Below are 13,761 nucleotides of genomic sequence, written 5' to 3' on the forward strand. Positions count from 1 at the left end.
GTATAAGTCAAACAATTATTCCACTCGCGCTTGTTGGATACGAGATCAGATTATAGCCCACTCGGCGCTGCGCGCCTCGATGGCTATCTAACATCTCGTATCTAACGAGCGCTCGTGGAATAAGTGTTACTTATTTTCTTTCGGCATTTTTTTTTTTTTTTTTTTTTTTTTTTTTCATTTTCCCTACAATAAATTACCCTCGTTTGGACAGCAATTAAATGAGCAACTGCCGCTTTGATGGGAAGGGGTGGAGGCGGGATGGCACTCATACGTGATGGCTCACCGAAATTTTTCCCTCGGTTTTTGCAACCCCTACTGAATTTATTTCCTAGCTTATAACAGCCTTTAAAAATTTTAAAATATGAAAGTTTTAAATTTTCAGACCCTTTTCGCTTACTATGAGGTTTAAAGAGGGACCTCTTTCGGGCTTACCCTTGTTATTAAGCCCATGAATTTGCCCCAGGGGTATCGCTGGCCACTGATAATTCACTGCTTTTTGATGGCCTTCTTGAACAACCAGTTTCATAGAGTACTACGTCTTTTATGCTATGTACTTCATTAGCTTTGAATTCACAAATAAGCTTTGCAAACGTTTATTGGAAACTATGTGTAGATTGCACAACAATTGACAGGTCACCTGGTGAAAGGGCCATCAGCTTTGGTATTATTTCAATGCATCAATTTTGTTTTTGAATGTTCAGCCATCTTAATTACCCCAGCCATGCACCTGCGTATATCGCAATTATTCCTCTTTGACCAATGCTTGATTGTGTGCCTTTAAATTAAAGCCACCGACAGGAAACTGAATTATTTATCAGGACGTGAACTAATTTTTTGTAAGGAAAAGGGAAAGTTGGTCGGAAAGATGCACAATAAAAATTAACTCGGATAAAATCTTTCAAACGCGAACGACTGTCAAAAGCTGAATGAATCGCTTTATTTATGCTCAACACCTACACTTCAGTTTTAACTACGGATACACATTAACTGGCACAACATTTTATACAATACAGCCAGTAGAGCAATTTCAATAAGTAAATAAATCGTGTATTTTGAACTGATAAAAAAAATTGCGAGCCTTGGTAAACGGAGCCATGTTCACCTGGTAATCGTACTCATTTCCGTCACTGAGAGCTCTGTCCTCAACAAAATTCTCTTCAAGTTCTTTCTGTAATTCGAGCTCTGAAATCCGTAGAAAAACGGATTTAAACACGAATTTACATACATTATAAACCCTAAAATTCGATAAACTTGATAGAACATTTGGTAGTTCTGCAAAATTGACTGATACGGCTGAAATGCGATGTATATCTCAAACGTCAAAAATGGAAGATAGCATAAGTAATAAGCCGCTGTGACAGTCATGGATATCATGGCAAGTTTTCGTTTCTCTTTCATGGAGCCATGTCTCGAACCAGCAGTTTCCACAGAACAAACCGTGTGGTTAACATATATTCCTTTGAGAATCTGAAAATAGCAAAAAAATAAGCATCCAGAGAAAAAAGACGAAGAAACCGCCAAAAGGACAAAGATCCATTTCAGGCGCGCTGCCTTTTCGAGAGTCCATGGATCAAGGCACCTTCCCGATTGTTTGTCGTATTCACTGAAAATAAAACCAGGCAGAGAAAATATGATTGCCGCGATCCATATACCACCAATAACATGGTACATACGCTGGTTCGTAGACACTAAAGCGGGCTTAAAAGGTTTCACAACGGCGTAATAACGCTCTAGGGCCAACACCACAAGACTAAGATAAGTGACGCCAACGGTCACGCTCGTTACGGCGTAGCCCGTGAAAAACTTGCAAATGTAGTGTCCTGCTATCCCTGATGTGTGCTTTCCCGAAAGATCAACTGCCAAAGGTATTGGACACCACAACAGTGAAATGAGGTCCGCGGCCGCGACATTCGCCAGCAGGATGTTTGTAGTGGTGAACATCGACCGGGTTTTGCATACGATTGCGATGACTAAGCTGTTCCCTATCAAACCTGTAAGCACGACTAGCGAGTACAGAACAGCAAGCATCACATTGAACCAAGAGTGTGAGCTGTAAATACTGCTCGTGTCCAAAGTTGTGTTGGCCATGTTGGATCTTCGATAGGTATACAATAGATTCGACGAACTGGCGCCAGGACAGGTCCATTGATCAATACCTCTGAAACCTCTTCGTCAAATGTTGATATTGCCCAGGAAATGAGTCATCAGCAATTTATCTCACAGCTCATTTGATTTTGAACTTAAAATAACAAGTGAATAAATGAGGCTCGTAAGTCAGTTCAGTGAAGCATTACGCATCGATTATTGACCAAGCTGGTTAGATATTGGCAAAGTTCTTTTTTTGCGTTTTTACGTCCATAAAAAGAAACGCAAAGAAAGCCTTTCTTTTCGGGAACGGGCCAATACCTAGCCATCTTGACCGAACAAGCTTCCTCAATAAAATATTTATGTAATTAAATGATATGGCTTTACTGACAAGTTTAAATTACAAAACGACATGCAAATGTCAGCCAGAAGTGCTCGGAAAGAAATTCTCTATATACGGTGTAAGATTTATTTTTCAGTGCCAGTATTGACATTTGTCATGGAAAACTGGTCATCCTTAATTAACTTTAAGAAGCTAGTTTTAACAAGAAGGATTCTCAGTCAAGAAAACAAAATTTAGTATTTAAATTTGCAAATTCGGGAGGATTTACAAGCCGGTCAACTCCCATTTTTTAGCCAATCGCGCTGTGGCGTTTAAAGATTAACATTTTCACAAAGTTTTCTTTCTCCAATCAATAAGGTTTCTTTGAAACAATATATTTTGAAAACATGACATATGCAGTCATAAGCCGAAAAACAGAACGGGTAAATTGATGGGATCAGGAGCAAAGTAATCTATCCCAAAATAAATAAACAACTGAAATTGCCAATTTTGCTTAAAAATGCAACAACAATTCACCCCTTGTAAGAAAAATATGAGATACTTTGTATTTCTTTAAATGTTCCATGGTTCTGATGCAATAACACTAAAACGTAAACACCGTAAGATAAAAAATATCTTATTAATACATACTGTTTACTATTATTCTTTTCTACACTTTTCTTACTACAACAATCTACAGGCTTTTCATTTTACTTTCTCAGTTCTTTTTATTTCCCTTTTGTTATTTTTATGTTGTAAAACATATGACTTCTATATAATGTAATGCCTCGATTGGCGTTGATATTTGCGGGTCAGTATATGTACCTTACTTTCTGTAAGATATACCTGTATTTTCTGTTGTAGTGGTTGTTGTTGTTGTCAAAAGCACTGAAGATGGTAAATCTGATTGAAAACGTAAGCTTCTTCGGCGATCTCAAGAAAAAATTTTTTCTGAACTGCAGTGTTCAGTTAGCTCAGCTATCGCTTCGATGAGGTTTAAAATTAACAGTCAATGCAAAAAGAAGGAAAGCTAGTTAAATTAGTACTCGAATTGATACATACGGCTACCAAGCTTTACAAATTATAATCTGAAAATTATAGATCAACTCACCGATTCAACAGCACGTTCAGCGAAGCAAAAAGAAAGTTCGTACATTGCACACAGATGACTCCATGCATGTTTAATTTTTTTTTTCTTTATGTACTGAAATATCGAGGGTTTGTGAACTTTTTAGCGCACGTTTCCCTGAAAACAACAAGAAAAGGAGTAAACTTGCCAAGTAAACGGGCAACGGATTTCAACGCCGGGGTAATCCTGAGTGAGCAAGATAGCTTAATCTAGTCCGCTCGGGTAAACAATCATAGCGCATGATTCACTTCATTTTCGGCCGCTTACGAAAACGAGCCATATAATAAATGGAAATACCCATTAACTTTTGACAGCGTCTGCTCGGTAAGAGAGCTATATGTGTCAGCTTATAATGTAGGTGTAAATTTTGAACCGTGACAAATTAATGTATTTCAATTGGAAATGATAAACTTTCCTTATGTTGTTATTAAAGTGGTTATGAATAAAGTGTAGTAATTATCAAATCCCGTTGGTTAAATCCGCTTGGTTATGGATTTATGCCGTTGGACTTATTACTGAATTCTCCAATTTTGAGATTTTTTATAAAATTTTGCGAAGGAGTCAGCTGATCACCAAATCGCGCGAACGTATATGTTCACATATGATAGTTTTTAGGTTTCCCGCAGCTGTTAAATTTGTGGTTTAAGTGAAAATCATTCTTCGCCTACCTGAATGTGTGTTTTAATTACAGCTGCAAGTTTGTTGCCGAATATTTGTATGCGTACGATCTGATTCGAGAAAACACAAGCTAGTAGTACATCTGTCTGTGGCAGTCGGGTTTTCTTTTATTACAAATTATCATTCCGACGTCAGCACAGCCATGATCTGTGCGATGTGTTTCCTTTATTTGTTTGTCGGTGAGTTTGATACATTTTCATTCAATCTCCTTTTATTAGGCCCGGAGGCTGAAAATTGTTACTTCCCATACGGAAATACAGCAAGTTTATAAATGCATTCAGATACACCTGCACAAGGAAAAGGGAACATATTTTAATATTTCTTCTAAGAAAATTGTCAAAAAACTTAATACCTTATTTTGTTCTTAGGACAGAAAGTATTAAAAGTAAACTGTATGATATAAACAGAGCATATGTATTGAACAACTGGTATAATAAAATTTGATGTCATGACTTTCTTATTGGCTGTTTTTAATATCATGGAGAGGAATATCATGGACGGTGATTTTTTCATGTTTTCTCGCTTATACCAACATGGGTACAATTCTTTGTCAACATAATAATTTTTTTTGCTACTTTCCTGAATCGAAGAATATTTAAGAGTTCCAGTTTGGTATGACCATCTTTAATTTTTAATTGGCCCATAGCAACGGCCATGAGCGGAAAACAAAAGTAAAAGAAGTATTTAAAAAAATTACTGAAAACTATCAAAAATATTGAGGATAATCTTTAATAAGGATGCCAACATCACAAAAGTGGTTTCCAGAAGGGTCCTTTAAAAAATTACCAAAAACAAATAAAAACCTAATCATAGAAACAAGGAATGAAAAAAATATATACAAAAGTAGAAATAAAAGGATCATAAAATGACTTTTGACAGTCCATGTTTAAAAGGAGTCAGTGACTCTGCTTCCCTTATCGCGGGATCTAATCTGTTCCAGATTTATGAACTAAAATTAATTGACGATCAGTGGCTCCATTTTCTATTGGCAGTGGATTTGCGGATTTCACATGTCTCTGCCCTTACTGGTGCTTTTTTGTTTTTGTTTGTTTGGTTGTTTATTTGATGATAAATATGGGAGTTGACCAAGTTTGCTCGATCAAGTTGGCTCGATATTGTTCAAGTTCTTTTCGGTGTTTTTATAGTCTAAAACACGCAAAAAAAGAACAAGGCCAATATCCAGCTAGCCTGCGAACAGCAGACGTATTTCCGATCGTCGATTCTCTAATATCCAGCCATTTTGACCGAACAAGCATGTCAATAAAGATTTAAATATAGCTTTTTACGGACAAGTTTAAAGTACAAAAGAGACATCCCGAACTGCTGGAAATGTTCTGCTCGGACAGAAATTCTTTGCAGCCGGTGTAGGATTTATTTTCAGTGGATTTAGATTAGCTAGTAAGTAATCATGAAAAACAGTGGACGTCTCAAATTATGTTTAAGGAGTTCGTTGAACAGTTTATTAAAGACAGTTCTCGAACATGCATAATTTAGATTTTCGTAAATGCGGAAAAATTCAGAAGCCGCAAACTCGCCATTTTTAGCCCATCGCGCTGTGGTGTAAATGGCAAACATTTTTTTACAAAGTTTTCGGCCTCCAATCAGTCACTAACATAACAATAACAATAACAATAACAATACATATTGAAAACATGTGCAAACATAAGCCGAAAAATAGAGCCGATCGATTGTAAAAGTAGGCGGCGAAACTTTGAGAAGATTTTGTTGTTTACAAAAGTGAGCAAGGCGGAACATCACACGAATCTCTTTACCGTCACGTTCACCGAAAACAACAAGAAACGTTGGCATTGCTCGTGGACTAAACTTTCGACATCGTTTGAACGGGCAACGGGTAGTCGTGATCCAGAGCGGGCAAGACAGCTCCACCAATGACACAGAGCAGGATATGATCCATCTTGCCCGCTCGCGGAGCCAGCCACATAATAAAAGAAAATCCTGTAGCCCTCTCAATTGATTGACATACGTAAGGTAATCTCTGTACTTGAGAGCCTAATTTAAAATTCGATAAAATATACAAGAACTTGTGTCCATATGCATTAATTCAACAGTTTTATAACTAGTCTTTGCATGAAGGTGCCTTGGACAAAGGTGTGCACCGACCCTAACAGTATTTTCCCTTGTTTTAAAGATCCAAAGGGAATTGACTGAAAACGAGTGTGTACGAAATATCTGACGACAGCTGTTAACGGGAGTGTACGAAAGTTTGTACTAATGGAACATCGACAACTGTCCGTGGACTTTCATATCAGGTGGCATATTTCTGTTTTTCCTTCCGATTCCGATATATTCCTACCGATACGTTGCACAAGATAACTGTTAAGCGGTCGAAAAACAGTAATCATGAGCAACAAACAATACCAAACTATTGATCATAGATGAGAGGGATTAGTTAGAGACTTCAGGCGCGGATCCATACCGGTTTCCAGAGTTTTTGCGGAAAAAGTGGTCAGATTTTTGACAATAAATAGATATTTTTAGAATAAGAGAAAATTCCCAGATTTAAGTATGGAGGTTGCCTGTCAGAACGACTTGAAAACCGAGAGAATTGTTCTTTTTGGAAGTTAAAATCTTAAAATTTTCGGCCACGCGCGCTTTCCGCGGAAAACGGTAATCTTTATTTCGGTTGCACTAGCTCAAATACATGTCATACATACATATTTTTAAAATGATCCCAGCAGTCGAAAGACTTTACCAGCCCCTCGCTACCACGGGCGAATCTGGTCCTACTCTTTAGCTGGTTTGTTTGTTTATGCATTGGCGTGAAACATATTTCACGGTCTTTTGGTTTTCCATCGTTATATTTACATAATTGTCAACGGTTGCTTGTATTCCCTTGGGGGCTTTTGTTATAATCTGTTAACGACCGCAAAGGATAAACAAAACACGAGAATCGCGCAAGCATGTTTTATACGGCTTCTAAGGTATGTTTTGGAATCGTGTAAAACATTGAACTGTAAATCAGCAATGAACAAGACTGCGAGAGAAGGCGTAAAGCGGGGTAAAAATCGAGCCGCTCATAAGAAGAAGAAAGTGGCCCCCGAAGGAATGACGAGAGACGACGTACACAATTCAGGCGCCGGTCAAAAGCCGTCCAAAGCAACACGTTCTGTTTCAGACACGTTAGGCAACGAACAAAATGATATCAGGGTGAAAGTAGCGAATGGGCGACTTCCTCCGTTAGTTCCTCCTGCCAAGGTATTACTACAAAAGAGCAATGACATCGAACTCCATGATCGTGGGCATGACGGCGGTGGCAAAAGCAGCAAAAGAAAGCGTAAAGTTGACTCAGAAGAAGCAGCGTTGGAAAGCCTTTCTGTTGTTAAAGACAAAGAGGCACCTCGCACCCCGAGTCCAGCTACAAGAAGAAGAAATGAAAATATGACGAGCTATGAGAGAATGCTGCAACGCGAGAAACGTCAAAGCAGAAAGATTAGTGGATCTTACACCATTTTACAGAGTGAGCCAGAGGAGGAAGTTGAATTGTGTCACGAAAACCCTAGTGGGTCGAGCTCTTCGCTGCGGAGTCATGCTTCGACCAGAAAAGATCCGAATCAAGCATTGTTGCAGTATTTCGCCAAGCTGTCGAGCTCTCCCGATGTAGAGGATTCATTGGACTTGGAGCATATTCAATCACTGTTACATGAAGGGGCTTCAGTGAACACCAGTGATCGGTTCGGTCAAACCTTACTTCATGAAGTGTCCAGAAGCTGGGGAGTAGACGTTGCACAATTCTTCATTGAACAAGGTAAGCATAGTGATGAGCAGCTGTTGAAGCCGCAAGATTTTAATCCACATGAGACCAGAGACTAATCTGAAAACCTAATAGAGGTTTGTGGCTTGGTCATGCTCTGGTTAACACATGTTAATCTATATAACAATTTATCAATTACTGACTGATCGGCTGGTATGAAACATACAGACGGATACTAAAAACTGCCGTCAAACTTCAGACTATTCTGTTGACTGCAGTTATTTTTTCAGTGCTTTTGGGTCGTTTCATCAGAGGGAACCAGGCTCGAGTAACGAGTCAAGCCTTTGATAATTCTGTTGACTTCGTTTACTCAGTATTGTGGACAATTGAAGTTAGGCTGACACACAGTGAACGTTATTGTTTACTCTGTCACGAGATAAAAAGACTGTGAACAAGGAGGAATCGGAGTCGGTAATGGATTTCTAACATGGACTTTATTAAGAAAGAATGTGAACTCACGGTCACCCGCAAATTCATGTTTGTTTTGGACAAGCTTGTCATCTTTTCGGTTGATTTTTTTAGCAACAGACTTGGACATTTATTTTACACTGGTGCTGTTGGAGTAACTTGCAAGTGTCTGATCAGAAGTTATAGCAAAACCAGTGGACCTACATTTATCAAGAGTAATTTTGATTGTTTGTATTGGGTATCAAGAATACACACAACGGTTACTATAGCTGATGCATCATAAGAGGTCTTTAGAGTAACCAGCTCCTGCACAAGCTTTAAAAGAAAAACAGTTTTGTGTTGTTGTTGTTGTTGTTGTTGTTTTTCTCTCTCTGTTTTGACATATAATTTGTTGGTGTTGTACATACATATATAGTACTGGCCACAGGAATAGCAACACCTACACGCGCGTAAAATGCATGCAATATGGCGGATTTACGATACGCGCGTGTATTTCCTTCGGCCGGTACAGTATTTGATTGACCTGATCATAGAGCATTGTGATAGTGTAACGTATATGTGAAAGATGATGGCCCGGTATCCTGCATGGAAGGGAGACGTGCAAGTCTTATAAGTTGAACAGCTTGTAACCAGGATTTTGTACAGAGATGTCGCAAGCATGGGCCAAAGAAATTATCTGAGTCCTTGACGGGAAACAAACCCTTGACATTCCGCCCTGACACTGCCACTGAGTTACAGGGAGACTCATACCGAGCTTAGAACATTCGCCAAGTTAATATGTACCAAGCGTATGGCAGGTATACTGCTTGGATCCCCAATGTCGAAAACGTCCCATGCAAAGATATTGTTTGACGAAGACAGGTAGTAAATTTTAAGCTCGGTTATGAAATAGGAAAGAATGTCAACACCATGACACAACGATACCCAACAAGAAAAACGTTCGTTACAAGTATGCGCTCTTTTGCAGGTGCAGACGTTAACAAAGCCGATGATTATGGCAGAACACCGTTACACGTGGCCGCCGCAGCAGATTATTCACAGATGGTCAGGTTCCTCATCGAAAATGGTGCGAATGTTCATGCGAGAACTGCGGGTGAAGATCAAACTTCGCTGTATTATGCTGCTAAGAACGAAGCTGTGCAGTGTGTAAAGATTCTGCTGGCATACGGCGCTGATATTGACGCCAGAGACTACAAACTACGCACTCCTTTGCAGGTTGGTTTGGTCATCAGTCACCTTTTTTCCCTCTCAGATCCTACACAATAGAACAAAATAATAGACCTGAATGTGGAAATGTAATCTATGGTAAAAACAAGGAGGATTGGATCCTTGACTTTGCCATTTAATGCGTTCTAGAAAAAATTGGTAAGAGAAAGACTGCGGGTAGTCATGCGTTCACTTAGCACCCTCCCCTCCCCCCTGCATAGTTAACTGTTTGATCCTTCATTTGTGTCCTTAGTGCTAGCGGCCCAACATTCATTTCTACCCTTCACTTTCACATTGCCGCAATTACCATCATAATCACCCTTGACTTGCACCTGTCTGGTCTTGTAGCTGAGTCGGTATACGGACGATCAAATCCGGAGATCGTGGATGCGATTCCCGCCGATGTGAAATATTTTTTTCTTTGTCTCGTGCGGTCTCCCATTTCCTTACCGGGGCTAACTCTCTCATGTATCTCACTTGAAATCCCGTCGATCATCCGGTACAGTTAGTTTGTGACATGAGGAGTCTCCCTTTTATAACCCAGTCACGTCCCCAATAGGAAAGACACTGACGAAACCGTATCTTCAACCTTTAACAAATGTAAAACGCATGGCCTGGCCAAAAAGTCCGCTAAGCAACCATTACGAGGGGGAGAGCAAGTTATTTTCTAAAGACGGCATAACAAAATGTTGCCTTTAAGGCTTTTTGATATCTTTTCTACATAACAATTAGCCTCGGCACAATTCCTAATCACATTTTGACTGTTAGGTCGCCGCAGAACACAACAGTGCCGAGGTAACAAGGACGCTTTTAGACGAGGGGGCCTCTGCAGGTGTGAAGGACGACAGTGGCATGTCAGCACTCTCGCTTCTTATTTCCCAAATGCCTGTGGTGGTAAGTTGAAAGAATAAACGGTTATCATAAATTTCATTTTTAAAAGTGGTCGCGACAAAATGTATTGTTCGTGTGTGACCATGAGTTCCATGCTTGTTGTCATCTCAAGAAAAGTGCATATTGTCCTAAAGGGGCAGTGTCACCGACTTTTTTGTGTCACTTTGAATAGCCAAAAAACATATTTGAATCGATGGAATCGTCAAAATAATGGTTCAGTTTTGTTAACAATAACCTCAATAATGCACAGAAACTAGTATTAATTATCTTTTGCTGGGGATGGCTAGGATGGAAATGGATTGCAACTTGAAAAAATTGGCCAGTTTTTTCAAGTTCCTCCTGTGTATTGTAGAAAAGTCGTCAAAAACTGCTTATAGTTTGTTCGTTCCCGGATAAATACCTTGATATTTCCTTCTCGGTGCTCTAACAGCAATTTCATGTTAGAAAAAAGGTTCTTTGTCAAATATTTGAGCCATTTTGACGAAAATATAGCAAAATCGCCGTGACTTGTGTTTCTTTAAAGTAAGGATCGATAAGTTTGTTCTTCCTTATCTTATTTATTTGTTTATTTATTCATTAATTTATTTTTTTTATTCTTTTATTTACAGGCCTACAGAGCACTTGACCAGTTCCATTCAGTGGAAAGAATTCAGCGGAAACAAAATTATTATCTGAATTTCCTGGAAAACTGCGATTGCCCCAAAGAAATCACGACTCCCGTCCCCTCCCCTCTGCAAGCTGTCTCCCTGTCAAATTGTCTTGAGCTTGTAATGCATCCGATCTTTCAACGCCTTATAGACGTTAAATGGCGGTACTTCCGAGTTGAGGCGTGGCTTGACATTATTCCTAACATGTTGATGGCCATATTATACACGGTCCTAGCGTGTTCCATGCCTCAAGATGTGAGCACTTTTTACACGCCTCTTAGCCAAATGTGGTGGAAAATTGTGATCGAAATCGTGTTTGCTGCTATAATGTTCAATGAAATCAGGAAGGAAGTTAAAGAATACTACCGATCGAAGAAGCAATCCCAGAAACTGATCAAATGGAGGCGGAAAGAAGTTGAGCGGGACTTGGCCTTTTGTCATCCACGCTGGCCCCAGGAAAGAAAATTCGTTGAACAAGAGCTGCGACGGATTAAACAGGACAAAAGAAATAAGCAGATTTATTTCACGGATGCTTGGAATTATATCGACTGGATTACCTATGCTATGCTCATAGTGGTGATCATTCTCCACTTTATAAACGTATACGTCAAGAATAGGGTATACAATGATGTCTTTGTTAGAATCCTTTCTTGCACTGTAATTCCAGTCTGGGTTCGTCTGCTCAAATATGCCCGACCCTTCCACCATCAGGGACCGTTTGTTGTGATGCTTGGACACATCATAGAAGATTCTTCAAAGTGGCTGTTTGTAATTTTGATGTTCTACATACCTTACGGCGCTGCCTTCTGGATCATGTTCGGTCCAAATGCTCAAACCCCTGTCCGAGGCTATAACGATGTTACAAGTTTGATTTACACTGTAATTCGAATTCCTTTGTTAGATGACTATAATTTTGCGGCGCTAGATCAAGCTGCGCCTTACATGTCGCGCATTCTTTGTGGTTCTTTCATAATCATCGCCGCCATTGTTCTTATGAATCTGTACATTGCGCTATTGTCGAACACGTTTCAACGAGTCTACGACAACGCACGCGCGACAGCTGCCATGCAGCGGGCTCGGCTGATTCAAGATCTGGAGCTTGATGTTTCGGTGAAGAAATTGAAGCGCTATAGGGAGCTTATAAGTACAAACTACAGCCCGGAGGAGTCTGACTACATCACAGCCCTTTCAGAAGAAGATGAACAGAACCGCAAACAGGAAGAGAAGGTTTCCGAAATGCACAATATTGTGAGCAAGCGCTTTGGAGGCAAAAGGTTTGGAAAACTTGAGCAAAGTGACTTTGATGCAGTGTTGGAAGACTTGGATAATCTCAAGCGTTCTCAATCGGAAATGAAACGTTCGCTTTCCGCGCTGACTTCAAACCTGGAGGAACTGACAAAGACAACCTCGCTTCTCCTTGAAGAGCGCATGCGCAATAGTCAAGAGGAAAATCGCAAAGAGCAGAAGGATATTTTGGAGCAATTAACTTTGACAGTTCAAAGATTAGAGTCAGTATACGGTATCGACAATGGCCGAAACCCTGGTCGACTAATGCGAGACCATAAGGCAAACCAAACAGACTAATAAAATAACGTTGACTTCTTTATTCTGGGGAAAAGTAATGGGGTTAAGGGATTTGTAGGGCGATCTTTGCTGACGTCACAGGCTGCATCTTGAAGTGTTTAGAATCCACTGTACGGAAAAAGATGGCGGCTGTACATTTTACCACAATACCTTTCGAACCTAACACAGCCAATAGGCACATAGAAAGTCATATTTTTGCAGAATTCGTCTCTGTACTAACAACATTTTCACAAAACTTTGCTATGCATTTTTATGAGCGTTTTTAGGGTTTTCGTACTCTAAGAATCATGAGTAAATATACCAGTCGCCATTTTTTTCAGTACAGTGGATTGCACCCAACATTTAGGCCCTTGTTATTACACGCTCATACAATGTTTAATGAATTTGCTTTCGGAAAGCAAATTCATTAAACATTGTTAGGAGTCTTCAATGATGATAATTGAACTCGTTTTTGAACTCTTCATTGAGTCTCCTTTTGTGTGTGCTTCTCAAACTGACAACCCAGCTTTTAAACTACAAGTGTAAAAGTGTTATTGAAGAGACTCTTAGATTGAGAAATTCAATGAAGCATAAGTTGAAAAGCATGTGGAATTTATTTATCGTCCCAAGTTTGAGAGGAAACTAAAGCTAATTAAATCTCAATTATATGAATTCGTTAGTTACCATAGTAACAGATGTTTTTATGGCCCTGTGATAATTCTTGGTATGATGACTTCAAGGCGCAGTCATCAAAATGCCGACGAAAACAGAGGTCGCCCCCCACCACCCCCCCCCCCCCAAAAAAAAATGAATTTGCATTGATGCTCTTCAAATCTTGTTAAATCGCATTCCCACGTAGTTTGACTTTATGCCTACAAGGCTTTCGTTTACTCAAATTATTCGTTATTTTTTCTATCCATATATTTTAAGCTATTTTATTTGTATGACAAAAATGAACGAAGAGAGAACAGTGTTTCAGAAAACAATAGTGACACAACTAATTGAAGAAAGTCAGTTAACCGATTATCTTTAATATATTTATAATAATAAAAGAACAGAA

At 39.4% G+C, this 13,761-nt stretch overlaps 2 protein-coding genes across 2 annotated transcripts; one reads left to right on the top strand and one right to left on the bottom strand.

The window, feature by feature from the left end:
* Positions 1-917: 917 nt before the first annotated feature.
* On the bottom strand, positions 918-3,732 carry LOC146470533 (somatostatin receptor type 3-like). Its single transcript, XM_085122028.1, has 2 exons — positions 3,519-3,732; positions 918-2,239 (listed from the first exon to the last, which is right to left on the bottom strand). The coding sequence occupies exon 2, from the start codon at positions 2,086-2,088 to the stop codon at positions 1,099-1,101; it is 990 nt and encodes a 329-aa protein (XP_084978154.1). The 5' UTR covers positions 2,089-2,239; positions 3,519-3,732; the 3' UTR covers positions 918-1,098.
* Positions 3,733-7,114: 3,382 nt separating this feature from the next.
* LOC146470534 (uncharacterized) lies at positions 7,115-13,645 on the top strand. The gene is made up of 4 exons (XM_085122630.1): positions 7,115-7,980; positions 9,362-9,609; positions 10,369-10,494; positions 11,100-13,645. Exons 1-4 carry the CDS (start codon positions 7,200-7,202, stop codon positions 12,720-12,722), a joined length of 2,778 nt encoding a protein of 925 aa, XP_084978756.1. The 5' UTR covers positions 7,115-7,199; the 3' UTR covers positions 12,723-13,645.
* Positions 13,646-13,761: the final 116 nt, after the last annotated feature.

The sequence above is a fragment of the Pavona decussata genome, unplaced genomic scaffold (assembly GCF_977016875.1).
Source record: "Pavona decussata unplaced genomic scaffold, jaPavDecu1.1 SCAFFOLD_114, whole genome shotgun sequence".
In the NCBI taxonomy this organism is placed as follows: Eukaryota; Metazoa; Cnidaria; class Anthozoa; order Scleractinia; family Agariciidae; genus Pavona; species Pavona decussata.